The sequence below is a fragment of the Camelus ferus genome, chromosome 18 (assembly GCF_009834535.1).
Source record: "Camelus ferus isolate YT-003-E chromosome 18, BCGSAC_Cfer_1.0, whole genome shotgun sequence".
Classification (NCBI taxonomy): domain Eukaryota; kingdom Metazoa; phylum Chordata; class Mammalia; order Artiodactyla; family Camelidae; genus Camelus; species Camelus ferus.
Window position 1 is genome coordinate 33656461 of NC_045713.1, and position 18091 is coordinate 33674551.

The 18091-nt window shown below is 44.8% G+C and overlaps 1 protein-coding gene across 1 annotated transcript in view; it reads right to left on the bottom strand.

The window, feature by feature from the left end:
- Positions 1–18091, bottom strand: part of VPS35L (VPS35 endosomal protein sorting factor like) — a 109100-nt gene that overhangs the window by 64773 nt on the left and 26236 nt on the right. The window contains exons 9-13 of the mRNA XM_032460944.1: positions 11761–11820; positions 6206–6302; positions 5448–5495; positions 3920–4013; positions 188–265 (exon numbers count right to left, since the gene is read on the bottom strand). Coding sequence (XP_032316835.1) covers positions 188–265; positions 3920–4013; positions 5448–5495; positions 6206–6302; positions 11761–11820 — 377 coding nt within the window. The remainder of the gene's footprint in view (positions 1–187; positions 266–3919; positions 4014–5447; positions 5496–6205; positions 6303–11760; positions 11821–18091) is intronic.

Consider the following 18091-nt stretch of genomic DNA (forward strand, 5'->3'; position numbering starts at 1 on the left):
TCTCTCCGCTTGTTCAGTACAATCAACACATTTTAATTGTCTGTAACAGATGTGAGTGTCATTTTCTACAGTTTACACATTTAAAGAGCTTCAAGGCAATCTTGACTTGGAAAACCAACCGGGTTTCATGAAATTTGTGATCATGTGACTATGATACCAATTAGCTGTTCTGACAGTGTTCTCTTACCTGTTTGAATGTAAGGAGGAAGTCAAAAAAGTTCTTATTTAGGCTTTCTTTGAGATGTGGGGCCACTTCCATGCCCACCTGCAGCCAAACAAAATGAAATTACCTTGACCACGGTTGCAAATAATACACAGTGTGATGCCATTTTTGGAAATTACCAATATACACAGAGATGGACAGAAGCAGAGAGAAGTCCAGAAAGTTAATTTTTATTCTTTTTGCTTATCTGTTTTCTTATTCAATAAGCATAAGTCTTGCTTTTGTAAGAAAAACCACAGGAGCTATTTTTAATGAAAAAAGGGCAACATTTGCAGTAATCATCCTTGCAATTTCCCAAAGGTAATGGAAGTATTTCTGAACAGATGACCAAGAGAACAAATCAATACAGAACTAAGGAGAAATGTACTCTCAAGACTACGTGTACGACTTTCTCTTCCTCTCTAAAAAATGATAAACACACATGTGGCTATACTTACTAAATGAAGCAAAAGGATTCTGGTATGTAAGAGAGTCAGCTGAGACTTCACTGTTGCACTGTTAAAATATATGGATTCATCCTTTGCTGGGCAGTCATAGAAGTAGACATAAATTCTGATGGAGTTTAAGCAATTTTATATAAGACAAGCAGGAAGCTGAACAGTGCTATGATCCATTGGCTCCTGCATCCATTGTTTTAAAAAGATGGTAACATTTCCAGATGAAAAACTTTGCTCATCATACAGCAGGTGGCCAGAGCCCTGGGGTGGGATGGAAAAGTGAAGTTCTCAGCTACGGCAGGGAGTTCAAGTATTGAAACAGAGCAAAAGCATCAGTTCCTTAAGCTAAGCTCCTTGGATGCACCTCAATTCCAAACTGCTGTTTTAGCACAAAAACAACTTTGCAAAAGCAAGTTGCTTTCTGGGACCTGGTTTCTTCCAAGGGGGACAGATTTCTGCCACTCACCTCCCCCACTACCCTGAGGTCATGAAGATTAATGATAATGATACTTTTTAGAAGTCCGTGAAGAATCCCTTTGAGAAGAATTATGCAAGATCCACTGGGGTGGTAAATTCCAAGGGCAGCTCTATAGCTGTTGGGGATGCTTCCAATGACAAGCACAGAGACAAAAAAAAGAAAGAAAAAGAAGACTAACAACAAATGTCAGATCCTCTTCTACTGTGTTCTGATTCTATTGTCTTTCCTTCCAGTAATCGTTTCGTAGAAAAGGCAATAATTATCTGTTACATGATAGCAAAAAAAAAAAAAAAAAAAAAAAAAAAAGAAAAAGTCTCAGGAGACAAGCAGTGGAGGTGAACTGAAGGGGCCATGACTTAGAAGAGGAGTTAATCATACTTTCCTTTAATAAACAGTTTTGAGCTCCCCCCGTCCCACCCACCCCCACGCCCTGCCTACTCACTGCCTTTGTGTTTTGTTTATCTCTTCCCATATAGCCAAATGAGCAGCTTGGAAATCTGCTTGGGTCTAAAAGATTTCTACCTAGAGAAGCAAGGGTCGTTAGACTCATGATTTCCATCTGCTGTTTCTGTCTGCCTGGCATTTGTTCCCTCTGTTTCTGGAATCAGCAAGGTAGATTTGCCTTTGGAGAATCAAACTTCCCTTTCAGACCATGGGTCTGGGGTAGAGCTGGACCCAGCCCACTGCGAGCTGCAGCGTGGGCACATGACCCAGGCTCGGTCAGGAGGCATATCCCATCCCATGGCCACGGTGACTGGTGTAGCTAAGGTCACGTGACCCAAGGGGATCCAGGGAGAATCAGCCCTGATACTCTGCCTGGAACTACCGAGGAAAAGGCACTCTTTCCACTGGGGTTCCTAAGGGGAGAGGATGGAAGCCTTTCCACCATATGGAAAGACAGAGCCGCAGAGTGAAGTCACCCAGAGGAGAGCAGAGAACGAGGGAGGAGATGACCCCTGACTCGGCTTGGAGGCCCTGGATCTGCTGTATCTGCACCACCCCAGGCTTCTTCAGACGCACAAGACAACAGATGCCCCCTTTCACTTCAAAGCAGTGTGAACTGGGTTTCTGCCACATGCGGCTGAAGGAATCCTTATTAATGCACAGACTGTCTCTCACTCTTTTTATGGCAAAAGATTTTCAGTAGCTACCCAACCAGGGGAATTGATGCACTGCCTGAACTGACACAAATAATTTCAGATACAGCACATGTCATCACCAGCTTTCCTGGTGTGGGTCTGTAATCTCACCTCATTGTCGCCAAGTTTTAAAGTTTTATCTGCCATGCAAAGGCACTTCAAATGCAACAAACATTATCTTTCACTAGCTCCTGTACTTTTAAAACTGAACAGGTTTGCAAGGAATGGGTTATTTCCCCTCTCCTTCTGATCTCTCTTTAATAAATGTGTGACATAAGACACTAAGATTCTAAACCTTGATTACTCTATTACTGATGTCAAAGTGAGCTCAAAGAAAGCACTGCGTGCGGCAAGCAGAAAGGCAGCAGAGCCCAAAGATGCAAGTGACGGTATCCTTCCATCTCCCCCGAAGGATTATCTAGGAGCATCTTGTACGTGACAGGCCCTCAGCAAACACACATGGAAGGAGCAACCAAGCTTCAAGATACTCCAAAGCTGAAGCTCTAGGAAACATACCTGATGTTCCTGTGTGAAAAATCCACACCAAGTTTCAAGCAGATGGCAGTGCAAAAACACTCTGGCCTCTATTACTACGAGGGAGCAGGTGCCCTTAAATGGAAAGCTCGCTCTTTCTTGCTTGCTTGGTTTCCTTACTCCCTGTTATCAGGAAGCAGAGCTATAAAAAGTGTCCTTCCTAAGGATGTCTGCTCCTCACTCTGAAGACAATGACTGTTTTGTGACACTGGAGACCACAGGGCTCTGTTACTTGCTAGAAGTCATGTGAAAGAAGCCGATCACAGGCTACAGCCCTCGCCTTCTGATTTCACTAGCAGGGGCCAGGGAGGACAAAACTGTAGCTTTGTCCTCAAGGAAGGCTGGGGTTCACTCAGGCCCTACAGAATAGGGGCAACAGCCCCTCTCTAAAGGTGAATGGTGTTGATGCAACTAGCGAGGGCACTCCCACTGAAAGCCCACAGAGGCAAAGGCCCCTTGTGAGCTGCAGAAAAATGGCTGTGAACTCTCCACGGGTTGCATTTTTCATAAATGAAAATCTCACTCGTTGTAAGTAGGAGCTTCATAATATTTAAAGGAGAGGAAGGCTGAGTGATTTACAGTCAGGACTGCCTCACCCACCAGAGAGCAGCCCTCCGAAGCCAGGCAACGCAGACCCTGATGCCCGCCGGCGCCAGGAGCGCCTGTCCCAGCCAGACAGCTCTCACCAACTCACACTCCGAGCCAACTCTTTAATACAGAGACCAAAAAAACTAGTAAAACAATCAAATTCAAAGACAAAGGGAAAGCAAAGTTCACATCAACAGAAAGCAGCCTATCAGCCAAAAGGCCTCGGGAGCCTCCTTCCCAGCAAGAACGGAGAAACAATTAATTCTGAAAACCAGTTCACTTGTAAGAAGACGACCTTAAACTCCCCCTAATTAGAGTTTCCAGTAAGTGGGTCTACTTTGAAATTAATTTTTAAAAGAAATCCTACAGCTCTGCTTTCTGTGGACAAGCTGTGCTCTAAAATTAGCAGCTAATAAAGCCCTTCTTCCAGTGACTTGTGAAGTGGCGGGGAAGGAGAAGCCCATGTGAACATTTAAGGAGACGGGACAGTCGCACGTGTGAGCGCAGGGACACGGCTTACCCGGCACAGGTAGGCCCTGGCATACACCGACACCAGCGGGTCCCCGATGCCCCGAACCATGCACGTGAGCCGGGGCAGACACTCTGAAATCCCCCTGTCAGAGACAAACAGACAGCAGCGTTACACCCCATGGGAGAGCCCCCTGTTCTTTTATCTTTAAAGATAAAGCTAAACTTCCTAAATGTAGAGGGGGAACCACGTTTCAGGAACAAACCAAGGTCAAAGTTTGAGTTTTCTAAGGCCACGTAACAAGTCTTTCTCTCTTGAAATGATTCATTCTCTGAACGGTTTCTTTCATCTTTACCATTTGCTCAGTGCTGACGTCTAACCTTCACAGTTTTCCTGCTTCGGGTCACATTAATTTAACTAATTTAACAATTTCTGTCTCCCAATTATTTTCCATCGACAAGTCACTAGCTCCTATACTTTTAAAACTGAACAGGTTTGACCCCTTTAATATTTTCGCCTTATTCCCCTGGCGCTGGTTTACTGCCCTGGGCCCCGCCCCTTCCTAGCACCCGACACCTGCATCTGCCATCAATGCAAACTGTGCTTCATTTATTTCTCCTGCCACATGGGACTTCTGACTGCCTCAGGCATTATCCTCTCCCAACTGACGAGGCAAAATAACTGTCTCTTTGGCACCATGTTACTCCCCGCCAAGCCACCCCAATCAAACACATTTGGTACACATTCTAAATCCAATCAAACTACTCCTTGGAGCAGTGTGAGTCAGCCCGTGGCTTCGAGGAGTTTGTTTTCCAGATGTTATCCAGCAGCGTTCAGTATCTCACCCGCTCTGCAGAGAGCAGGTCTGGGTTCTCCAGGCTCTGCAAATGACCCTCAAAACAATGTCCAAGGTGACCCTGAGTAGCAGAGGGCTTAGGGGCAAAGGCTTTTGCTCCTGACATCTTTGTCCTCTCCATCGTCTCGGACAGCAGCAGCAAACACTGAGCGAGGGCCCACAGGGGCTTCTCTCAGCGTGCTATGTGCAGCTCAAGCGACCCTCACAGGCCCCTTCTTAGCTCCTTGTTCACAGAAGAGACCGAGGGTCAGAGACGATAAGTAACATTCTCAAGACCACACAGCTAGTGACGGCAGAGCTGGGACTCAAATCCAGTTGACCTGATCTTCCGTGAGCTACTCAGCCAACCTCTCCAGCTGGAGTTTTTTCCACAAAATGAAGATTAAAACACTATCTCAAGGTTGGGGAGGGCATAGCTCAGAGGTAGAGTGCATGCCTAGCATGCACAAGGTCCTGGGTTCAATCCCCAGTACTCCTTTTAAAAATAAATTAAAAAACAAACAAACCAACCCCCCCCCAAAGAAAGAAACACACAAAAAAAACAAAAAAAAAAAAGCTATCTCTAAGCTATTTGGATTAAACAAGAAAACGGATGGCAGGTGCTTAACACCAGATCCGCTACACGCCAGCTCCTCAAAAAATGCCAGCTTTTGCCATCAGGGTGTGTGAGACAGAGGTTTTTTGGGAAATGTTACCGTTCTAGACATTTAAGAGGACCCTTACATTTTGGAGAGGAACTTGTTACACTTCAGGATGGAGGCTTCCACGTAACTACAAAAACATTCTGTTAAGGAAGGCATTTTCCAGACGGCCCGTTCCCTGTAGGGAAAAGACAAAACTATTCACGAAGAGGAGGAGGTGTGTCTCCAGGAGAGGGGGCCACAACAGCTCTCAACAATCCAGAGAATTAAATTAGCTAGTGGCTGGCGGTTTCTATATTTGGTCTTCAAGGTTTTATACTTATTTAAGATCAAATTTGGAAAATGTTATACGCCAATTCATGGTTGCACGGGGACATTTAAGCTGGGTTTTGAACATTTCCAATGGAGGCTTTACGGGGAAAGGATGAAACTTCAGAGAACTAAGATTCCATTTGTGTCTAAGTCAAATTCTCTGTTCTTCAACACTGGCGTTTGTGCAGAGAAGCTTGACCCTGTTCCTTTCAAGTTCTTGGAACCAGAGAAAACACATAAAGATGAAGCACTTTAACTGAGAGAATTAATGTGGGAATGTTCCTCAGGGAAACAAAAGCCTGGTACATGGCATCATATTCAAAGTAAAAAAAAAACCCAGAAAACTGGGGAGAGCCAAAGTACAAGGGCTTCTTGGACAACATGGCTGGCCCTGTATTTCCAGGCAAGCAACCGTAACGGGACCGAATTTTCAACAGGAATTTCAGGGCATCCCCTCACATGGCTTCTATTAACAGTGCATCTATTGCAGCCTATCTTTAAAATCATCAGATTAAAAAAAAAGGATACAATCTCGGAATGAGTTCCCTGATGGAAGCAATCTTGAAAAACCAATTTAAGCATGTTTCTTTGGCTGTGTCATTTACATTCTCTGGAGAGAAGTGATCTGTAATACAAAAATAATACCCATCAGCCTTCCTAATTCTTGGGATCTGTTACAGCCGCTTTGAGTCCTGGGATAGGAAATTGTTACAGGTGGACCAGAAGAAGGAGCGGGGGCACCAAGTCCTTCTATGTCTTTCCTTCCAAATATCATTATTATTAGGAACCCATTGGTGACGGTAACAGCGTACACACGGGTTTCTTAAGTGCCAGGTGCTGCTCAGAGTGCTTTACAGATGTCAGCTCACCTAATCCCCACAAGAGCCCTCTGAGGTTCGTACTTTTATTGTTCTCTTTTATAGACACAGAGACTGAGGCACAGAGAAGTTTAGTGACTTGCCCAGGGCACACAGCAAGCAGATGTAAGACCTGGAATTTAACTCAGGCCATCTGGCTCCGCAGCCTACTTTCTTAGACACTGCCTCTGATTTAATCCAGAGGTTCCTGACCTACCTACCAGTAACCATGACGATATTAAGCATTCCAGATGCTTGAGGAACCTGCAGCTCTAACAAGAAACGTGACCCAAGTTTGTGCTCTAAATACCACATAGACCAGACCTGAAGGTGAATCAAGACCCTAAGATGAGAAACCAGCCAGACTTAGGCTGCCAGCTCAATTATGGCACTAAGACTTGAGTCACCTTGTGGCAAAACTGCCACTTGCCCCCATTATCTGTTCTCTTCCTCTTTAATAATAGAACTCTCATTTTCTGCTGGGCATATGGCCATCCTTGCGGCTCAGGGTGGCCATGCGACCAAGTTCTCATCCCAGGATGTAAACAGAAGGACAACGTTTAGGAGATTAACTGGAAGGGAAGGAACTTCATCTTCACTCCTTCCTTCCTGCTGGCTGGAATGCAGATACAATGGCTGGAACCTCCACAACCATCTTGAACCATGAGAACAAGACAGAAGTCAGGACTGCTGGTACCATGGGCTGGCTGCCCTGCTAGCCCTGACCTTCTGTACTGTAACTGAGTTTTCTGGCAGTGACAACCAAGCCCAACCATGACATACATCTTAATGAGAAATGGAAAAGCATAAGGAAATAAGAAAACAAAAGCAAACAAACAAAAAAACCTCCTCAATATTAAGAAGGCCACTGTTGAATTCTCACTTGAAAATGATTTCTTCTAAATAATCTCCAGACTGGAGCCTGATCCCACCACGGGCTGTGCTCTACACAGTTAGGATTCAATCTAAATTCCTTTAGAACACAGCAAATGAATATTAGTTTGTTGGTCTCATCTTGTCATTAGTGAGTCATTTTTCATCCCTGATTCTTCTTTCTGCTCCTCAGTGGTACACGATTAAGGTGATCAAAATTCCTATGGAATCAGCAAAACGATAAAACTCTAGGTATTTCAAGAGCCCAGAACAGTCACTAATCACAACTGCAGATATTTTGGAATTGCAATCTCAAGTATTTTTCTATTTTTGGATGTTCTGGCATGCTTCATTCATTTGAGAATTATTCGCTTGCCATTTTCAAAGGGAAGGGAAATTACCATTTTCCCTTTCCTGGCCTGAACCCCGTGCACTTAAAAGTAACTTTTTCAAGTTCCAAGAGTTCCAGACAGGAAAAGATAAGGGTTATTCTCAAATTCATTTGTCAATCTTGCCTTTTGGAAAAGGGAGAGGTGGGGTTAATTTCCCTTCATACGACTGAATCATGTGACTTGAGACCCAAAAGCAAAAGTAAGTCTCTGAGGTCATCTAATAAAAACACTCACTTTTGAGTTGAGGGAACGGAGGTGCAGTAAAGGGTGGACAGTGATTCAAGCTGCCAGAGAGTGCTAGACATCACACTAAAGGCAAGTTGCCCTGCGGATTACACACTAACTACAAGGCCTACAATAATCTGCACGTACAATCCAAAGGCATTTAGGCTTTCCTTCTTGCTCAAGGGATAATTTCAGAGTAGGATTATGTTATGCAGGACTTCAAAATATTACAGAAAAAAGTAAATAAATAAAACTGGAAGAAAAAAATGTTACAGCAAACTACATATTACATCCCTTTACTTCAATTGCTCAACATGGACATTTTAGGAACCAAAGGTAGTATCTTCAGCTCTGGGGAGATAAACAGTACATAAGAGAGATCGTGCCCTCATGAAGTTTACATTCCAGTAGGGGAAGAAACATAATAAACACAGAAAAATAATAAGCAGGCAAACAAATACGGTAATATTCAATTGCAGTTAACATTATGAAAGATATGCAACTAAGTATGGAATACAAAGTGACCTGGGTAATGGGCAGGGGAGGCAGTTTCATTAGACAGGGTGACGGTCAGAGAAGGCTCCTGCATACTCAGCATTTGAGCTGAGCCCTGAATTATAAAAAGGAGCCAGCCAAGCTTAGAGGTGAAGGAAATGTATTCCAGGAGGAGGAAACAGCAAGTGCAAAGGTCCTGAGGTACATATGGCCTCTGGTGTGGTCAAAGAACAGGAAAGTGAGCCAACACGGCGAGAGCAGGAAGGGGAGAAGCAGGCATCACAAGCCAGGTCACATGCGGTTATGGCCTTGCCGAGGAGTCTGAGAGTTTCACTTAGTGCGATGGAAACTCCCTCAAGGGTTCTGAGCAGAGGAACGACAGGACGGGACAGGATATACTTTAGTGCTTGGGCTGCTACATGGAGAACGAATTCACAATTTGGAGATTAATTCAGAAGAGATGTCGACGTCACAGAGAGCAGAGATATTTTCATCTAGTTCCCACTTATTTTTCCTTTATAGTGCTGCTTCTCTCAACCCTGAACTTCAGTGGATATTTTAGGAGGAGGGAGGAGACCAGCGAGTCTAGCTCCCTTTCACTTGCCAAGTCTCTGCCCTGGCAGTGAGAGGTCTCTTTACGTAACAGTGCTTATAGGGATGTCATGGCATCTTAATATGTGCTTGAAAGGCCAGGTCAGTTGAGGACACTGCTCATCCAGATGCAGCCTACGTCGGCCACGGGGAAGAACTGAAGACAGGAATGCCCACAGTTGACGATGAGAACCACAACACAATAAACCCAAATTATTTCCCCCAAGATGGAAATAAAATTGTTTTATCACTTAAAGTACATGGTGTCTTCACTAATAATGCTGGATTACAAAATGTTGGGGGAAAATTACCACATCCAGCAGCACGTACTTTCCATGAACCCAAAGGACACCAGTATCCTTCCTGAGCTCATAAGGGCTCTGCCATAGTTAAAACTCCTGCAGGTAAAGGGCTCAAATACTAAGTTCACAGTCTGAACTTGATTCAAATGGAAAGAATGAGTACACATGCCACTGGAATTCTCTCTATACATAATTTCTTTAGGCAGAATTCTGCACATTAGATTTCAAAAGCTTTCTTCAAAATTATTGTTAAGAGTCATCCCCAAGACCACTGGCATTTTTGAGAAGAGTTTGCCCCTTTCTCTGTCAGGTTCTTGGAAACAAGAGAAAACATATGCAGGTTCTTGGAAACAGAGAAAACATATGCAGAGGAAGGTTTTAACCGAAAGATGGGAAAATGAAATTATTTTTTAAAAAACAAAAGCTGGTTTTGCATTGATCAACGTAAAAATAGGTATCTGCAGAGGGAAGAATTTAGTGATAAGTGTGCTAATTAATTTATGTAGACAAGAGCTAGAAGTGAATATGAAAATAGCCTTTTATTTTGAACTTTTATAGCTTATGTAGGAGAAAGTTATTAGGACTTTTTCCTTAACTAGCCCTAAAATGTTGTTTGTGTAGTTAGAGAAAATTGGGAGGAAGGAATACCATTGCAGTAGATTCAAACTCAAATGTCTCTGGGAGCCAGACAGGTAATATAAATATTTTTCAGCAATTACACATACAACAGGAAGAAGTAGAACCTATATCAAAAAAATTTTTTTTAATTCTGTTATAGTCAAAGGAAACACCTATCCGGGTTTAATTCCTGTGGGCTGAGTTCACTGCTGCTGGTGTAGCACCAGGAAGAAAAGTTGGCAAGTGTGAAATAAATGCACCCATTTTTCCCAACTCCTTCCACTGACAGAGAAGGCCTTTCCACGCAGGCTGGCCCCTGCCTCCCGGTCCTGAGAAGCCTACAATACGGGAGGAGCTGTTACGAAACATCACCGGTGTGATGTGGTGGAGGGGAGGGCCCAGAGCAGCTCTGCCCAGTGGAAACGTCATGTGAGCCACATTCAAAAAGGTAAAACCCCATTCATCCCAAAAAATCATTTCAACGTGTAATCAGTTTAAAAATTAGTGAGATAATTTATGGTCTTTTATCTGTATTAAGTCTCTAAAATTCAGTTTTGTTGTGTTTTGTTTTTTTATACTCATAGCACATCTCAGTTTGGGCTGGCCAGATCTCTAGTGCTCAGGGGCTCCACGAGACCAGTGGTCACCATACTGGACAGCGCAGGTCCAGGGCTAAGAGTCAGCCTCTCACTAGCTGGTGGCAGGGCTGGGGCAAGTCCCTGACTCTTCCCCACTGGGTTTGCCCGTCTACAATGAGGCGAGATGCTTCCTAACAGCTTTTCTAGCCCTAAAGGTCTGTAGAGTTTTGTCTATCCGTCTTTCTTTCTGAGAACTGTGCAAATTAAATAATTTTAACAATGCAAACAGACAGAAGGAAGGAAAGAAAAGGAAAGAGAAAGGAAAGAAACAGAGAAAGAAAAGGAAAGAAAGTGATAGAAAAGAAAGACAAAGACAAAAAAAAAGAAAAAGACAGGAGACAGATAAACGCACATACGCAGACAGAGAGAAAAGAGGTCAAATTATGGGTTACTGTCACTGATAGCATCTCTTCATCCTCCGGGGGTGCGGTTACTAGAAGCAGAAGGAGGTGGGCTGACGGTGGAGGCGCTTGTTGTGCTAACTTGTGCAGATGAGCTCGTTTACTCTCAGCAGTGCTAGGAACTTGCAAGGAGGAATGAAAGGAAAAGGACACCGCTGCCGAGAGCTTCATGCTTCCAGCGCATCATCATTATTTACACTGATGGAAGAAATCTGCGATCTAGGTGTTCTATTATAACCTCCTGAGAGTTTAAAATTGAGTGACAGTAAATTTAACGCAAACATCACTTGGGAGTAGATTGTAGATTCAAAGCAGCTGTTATTATTGATTTATTTGACATCGTTCTTTTGTATACACATAGAGTTATTTTTCTAAAAGAAGTTTGCTTCTTAGGAAAAATATTAAAGTGTCAAGCAGCAGAAGAATTTAAGTTGGTATAAAAGTTCAGCTGAATCTAACTGTAATACCTTTTCATTCCTGCAGATTCAAATTACCTGCCCAAATTCCTAGCCAGGTTGTTAAAAGATCAAAAGTTTTCAGAAGACTGAGATGATCAGAAATCTGTAAAGGTGTTTCTTTTAACATACCAAAAATTTAAAAAACTAGGTCTCAATAAATCCTGATTTGATAGAAACTTTTTAATCCTGACTCGAGGGCGGAATGAAACCCATGGAACAGCTTATGACATTACCTGGTAAGATGCTGCGGTTATCCACACACATGGAAAAGATGCGCTCGTACACCAGCTTTCCTGGAGAGAAAAGGACAGATGGTGTCAGCATCGCACTCTTCAGGAGCAAACACTAAATTAACGTTTATTAATTAGGGACACAGAGATGGCATCGCCCAGATGAGCTTCAACTTGTGATAGTATGCTGCCACCTAGTGGGACAAATTTTAAGCCATGTTTCTTGTTTTTTAATTTTAAAAGTAAATTAAAATTTTACTTCCTGTTAAGAGGCAGGAAAGTGATCCTTCACTTAAGCTAAGTAAAATAAGTCAGACAGAGAAAGACAAATAACGGATGATTTCACTTATATGTAGAATCTAAAAAACAAAAAAATGAATAAACAAAACAGAAACAGAGTCATAGACAGAACAGATGGTTGCCAAGGGGAAGGGGGAAGGAGAAATAGGTGAGAGAAATTAAGACCGACAAACTTCCAGTTGCAAAATTAATGAGTCAGGGGTATGAAATGTACAGTGTGGGGAATAGAGTCAATAATTATATAGTATCTTTGTACGGTGACAGATCATAACTAGACTTATCGTGGTGATCATTTTGAAATGTATAAAAATATCAAATCACTATATTGAGTAACAAGAACTAACATAGGGTTGTAGGTCATTACACTTCAAAAATAAACAAGTTAACACATACTCACAGAAAAAGAGAGCAGATTTGTGGTTACCAGAAGTGGGGCGTGGAAGGAGGGAAAACTGGATGAAGGCAGTCAAAAAGGTACAAACTTCCAGTTATAAGGTAAGTAAGTACTAGGGATGCAATGTACAACATGATAAACATAATTGACACTGCTGTACGCTATCTATGAAAGTTAAGAGAATAAATCCTAAGCGTTCTCACCACAAGGAAAAAATATTTTTTTTCTATTTCTTTAATTTTGTAACTTTATGAGATAATGGATAGTCACTGAGCTTATGGTGGTAATCATCTCATGATGTATGTAAGTCAAATCATTATGCTGTATACCTTAAACTCATGTATGTCCATTATATCTCAATAAAACTGGAAGAAAAAACCCCCAAATTTCCTGCTTCTTCACAAACTATGGGCCCAAAATGACCCACCTCCCTATAGGGTAAGAATGAGCTTGAACAGATTAGTAGTTGCCCCTGAAATTGTGCGTATACGACCCAGTTTGCCACAGTCCCCACTGATCCCTACTGTCTCTCATCAACAGCCTGCTTCAATCATGTACATGATCTGTCTGGTGCCTGGAAGCAACAGAATTTGAGATTCACCTATGAACACAAGTCCTACAGGGGCAGAGATCTGTGTCTGTTTTGTTAACTAACACATCCCCAGTACCTAGATTAGTACCCGACATACAGTGGGTGCTGCATCTTTGCTGGATGAATAGGTGAACATATTTTAGGTTGCGTGGGTCATAAATCACTATTGCAATTACTCAGCTCTGCTGCTGTAGCTCAGAAGCAGCACAGACAGTATGTAAACAAATGGATGTGGCTGGGTCCCAATAAAACTTTATTTATAAAAACAAGTGTGCAATCAGTCTGGACTTGGACTACAGGCCAACCCCTAACCTAGCACAAAAAGTTTTATTTATTCGGCACATGTATTGTGGAAAATACTATCAATACTCAAAGGATAAAAGTTATAATTATTCATTTTCTGGGCCCTCCCAAATCACCTTTAATGTCAAAAGCATTTCCCCATGCTGATTCTTCCCCCTCCAACCCCACCATTCAGAGCTGTAAAGAACCACACACTTTGTCCACACGTAGAAAAAGACAGGAGAGTTATGAGGATCATTGCTGGTCAAAGAACATGAGCTCAAACGACATCATCAAGGAACGACACAATGCAAGGTTTCTATGCAGGAAGCCAGCCAGGATGAGAGGAGCCCTCTAGGTGCCCCTCCGAGTGTGGACTACTTACATTACAATCATCTAAAAGACACACACTGAAAATGTACATTCCTGGGTTCCCCCTCAGAGCCAGTGAAAAGGAGTATTTTGGAGGGTGAGGACTAAGAATATGAATTTTGAATGGCCTTGCTGGGGAATTCTGGTGCACACTCAAGTGTGAGTCATTTAAGCAGGCACCATGGGTCTCTGAGCTGAAACTCGCCTTCGGTGTAGGAATCTCGAGGAACTGCCAAAAGCCTGCCTCCTCCCTCTAGGGGTTCTCAACCTTGGCCAAACACTCAGAGCACCTGGGGTGCTTGAAAATATGCGGATGCCTGCGTCTGTCCTCAGAGGTTCTGATGTAAAGGGTCTGGGGCACAGCTTGACCATTGGAAGTGTTTTTAAAGCTCCCCAGGTACACAGCTGAAGATGAGAACCACCGCTCCAAACCATGGATTCAATTTAGAAGTTCCCAGGAAGCCTCAGGGATCAAGCCCGGGTTCCCAACGCCACCTGCCCTTGTCCTCCTGGCAGGAAGTGTTTGGTTACCTGCAATCAAGGGCTCCCCACGGCAGCCACACCTGGCGATGAGAGAGGCCTCCTCTGAGATGACCCCAGAACCCCTGGTATTGTGACTACATGCTGTTTACCTCGGCCATTGCCCAGCACAGCAAGGCACGCTGTGCAACCACGTAACTTCCCACACCTCCTAGGGTGTGTGGCCCGGGCTTACTGAAAGGTATTAAGCAAAATGCCTTTACTTCCTCCACTAAAAGCGTGCCATCTCTCTAAAACTAGCTTTCTTAAAACACACACACACACACACACACACACACAATTTGTATATTTCACCTTCATGTTCTAAGGGGTCTTTAACTGGAAAATCATTTTTGGCCAAATGAATTTGGTGAATATTTGTTTTCTTTTGTTAAGTTAGTGGACAACTATTTTAAGAAATAAAACCTGATCCTAGATTTAGTTCCTTTCTTGATTCATTCTTATAAATCAAGGACACTAAAATAGATCAGTGACAACGGCTAACATTTTCTGAGCACCCTGCTTTGTGCCAGGCACTGTCCTAAGCTGTTCACACAGATCCTGCCAGCAAGCTCTCAGAAAAGGGAAAACATCATGTGCTTCCTACACATTCTCTCATTCAATTCTCTTCGGAAATCCCCAGAGGCAGGGTCTGCTATGCCCATCTCATGAGTGAAGAAACCTAGGCTCAAGTTCACACAACCCTGGAGAAGAGGCAAGGAACACAGGCAGGGAGACATGAGCGCCCAGCTCTCTGCTCACCGCTCCCAGCAAAATCCCAAGGAAAGCGCAGCCACGCCTGCCCGCTGCAGATTCCCTGGGGCCAGGTCCCACAGCCCCGCCCAGCAAGATGCTCCAACCCTTGGTCAGCTTTGTCAACAACCATTAGACATCTGCCCCACACAGGAGCGCACAGTCCTGTGGAGCATAGATGGGCCTCACCACTGAGCTGCCACCCAAGCAAGGCCAGTTCCACTCTCTTTTTGAGTGAAAGGTGAAAACTGCCCAAAGTGTAACAAGGTGTCCTCGAGCACCTGCTGCCTCGCCTCGCGGTCCTGAGGAATGCTATTAGCAACATATCCAGACAAGGGGACCTCTGGGAACGCTGTGAACATGCGCACAGTTCAAAATTCAAAAAGGCTGCGGGAGACACTGAATAAAGTTTCTGAGGGATCCCGTTTTTATGAGTTTCTCGGATATCCTTCTAAAGTTTCATCAGGCAAGTATAAGTGAATACAATCAAGTGTTCTAATTTTTCCTCCTTTCTTACACAAAACAGAAGCAGTCCTGCATCTTGAGTTTCTCATGTGATGATGAGGTACCCTGGAGATCTTCCCGCATCGGAACACAGCACATCCTCACTCTTTCTGGGGGCCTCCCAGTACTCCAACGTACAAACGTGCCATTGTTTAACTGGTCCCCTATGGATGGTCACTTGGGTTGTTGGGATGAAATCCCAGAAGGGAAGTTGCTGAGTCAAAGATACACGCATTTGTAGTTTTCATGGAGAGAATTTCCCCCATGAGCCAAGCACAAGAGAAATAAAGCAGGTGCTTTGACTGCAGAGGAAATTCAGTTTGAGTCCCAGCTTTGCCACTCACTACCCCTGGGACTTGGGCAAGCTGCTTTATGTCCTTGTTTCCCAGGTTTCTCATCTGTGAAATGGGGATAATTACAGACCCTACCTCACGGAGCTGTTATGAAAGTGGTGTGACTTAATATCTCTAAAGCTCTTAGAACAGAGTCAGGCCCAAGGACATTATTCGCTGAGAGTTCATCACTGTTACTGTCAACTCCCAGCCCCGCTGATTTCTGGGATGCAGCATGGATGGCAGGCATCTCCACCGCCTCCCGGCCGGCAAACACCTGGGGCTGGGTTGCCGCCGCAGAGGCTGGCAGAACGGCGGCCCCAAGTTCTCACAAGGTTACTGTCTAGATCCAGCCAGCCCGCAGGCTCATCGGTGTCCCAGGGCTGGTCTCGCTCAGGAATACTGACTCCTGCTAAAGGAACGTGCAGGAGGCCGGCGAGGGAAACCAGCAGGCCAGCGTGTTAACTCACCGTGAGAAACAGAACTGTCAGGAGGACCAGACACAGCCAGCGGCCTCTCTCACTGGCTGACGTACGCACTCCCAAAGGCAAGCTGGGCATGAGGACAAGTCGAGGCCCCAGGGGTGTGTGACTGGTACCAGCTCTGAGAGTCTTAACGCACCCGTCGTTCTAGGATCCCTTCTCCCATCTCGACCACCTCCCTGACTTCACGCCACCCTCATTTTTCACCTGAAGTGCTGCATCGGCCTCCTAACTGGGCTCCCTGCTCCCCACCCTCACCCTACAGTCTAGTCTCAACACAGCAGCCAGAGGGAGCCCATTTAAACCCAAATCAGAACTTGTGCCTTCTCTGCTTAAAACCCCCAGTGACTCCTCACGCCCTCAGGGTCGAAGCCCAAGTCCCTCCAGTGGCCCACACAGCCCAGCAGGCTCCTGGCCGTGTCAGCCCCTGTACCGCCGCCCCCACACCCACCCTCCCCTCCTCCAGCCACCCTGGCCTCTCAGTTCTCCACACCTGCCAGGCTGCTCCAACCCCAGGGTCCCTGCACTGGCTGTTTCTTGGTCCTAACCCAGCCCCATGTTGAGAGCCTGAGGCTCATCCCTCACCTCCTCAACTGCTTGCTCACACATCGCCTTCTCAGAGAGGCTTCCTCTGACCACCCTGTTTACCAGTGCAGCCCGCCCCACCCCACCTCCCCACCCACTTCCCTCATTTCCCCTCACCCTGCCCTGGTTTGCTGCTTTTCCCTCCAGAGCACCGATCATTATCTAACACACAATTTACTTATTTGTTCTGTGAATCCTCTCTTCCCAGCACACCAGCCCACAAAGGCAGGGATTTTGTCTCTTTATCTGCGACACATCGTCTGATGCCACCTCTCAGGGTCATCTGCACCCAAAGGTCCTATCTTTAGCTGGGACGTCTCTTCCTTTAGACGAGTTAGCTTCCGCTCTGCTTTCGCCTGTCAAGAGCTTGCCCTTTTTCCTTTGGGGTAACCCAGGTCTGGATAACCTGCACATTTCATCCCCCAGATCCCATAACTGGCTCAGGGACTGACGTGTGATCCAAGCTAGGCCAGTGAGATGGAATTTTTGTTGGAAAGCTTGGACAAAGTTCTTTCCTTGTCCTGGGACTACTAGCAGCAAAGTTGACAGAAGCTGAGGGACAACTTGTGGAGTTTGAGAATAAAGGCAACTCAAGAAAAAGTACTAGAAAAACCCAAGGTATTGAAGAAATTGTTTGAGTTCCTAAATCCAGCTGTACCTGAAGCCAGAAAGTACTCCTGGACTTTTCAACATAAGCCAATAAATACTCCCCGCTATTCCAAGACTATTATGAGTTAGGTTTTCCACTACTTGTTCTAACACACTCAGGTCCCCCATGTCCTGTGCAGAAATAAATGGGTCTCTCTGAGTGACACTTTGTTTTCTGACACATTAGATCTTTCAATGCGCTACAGACAAGACTTGCCAAGTTGGGAACCCACTGGTCTTTCCTTGGCAAGACAGCATATGTCTGATCTGATCTCCTGTGGGTTCAGTTCTCAGAAGACTCTGTTTCCTAGTTCTTGTGGGGCACCTCACTGCTGAACATACGTTCAGCCTAGAGGCTGCATGATTTGGGAAAACCGCTAATAGCATAACTGACCATCACCAAGCAGCAGGGAGACCTCGTTTCTTCAAGGGGCTCCAGGTTTTCTCTTCAGTCTAGACCTCTCTGCTGGGCTCCCAAAGATCATTCAGCTTCAGGGGTGGAGCATGGGACGAGGTACAGCCACAATGATGCAGGAAGACCTCACAGGAGCTGTAGCCATCATCCAGGGGC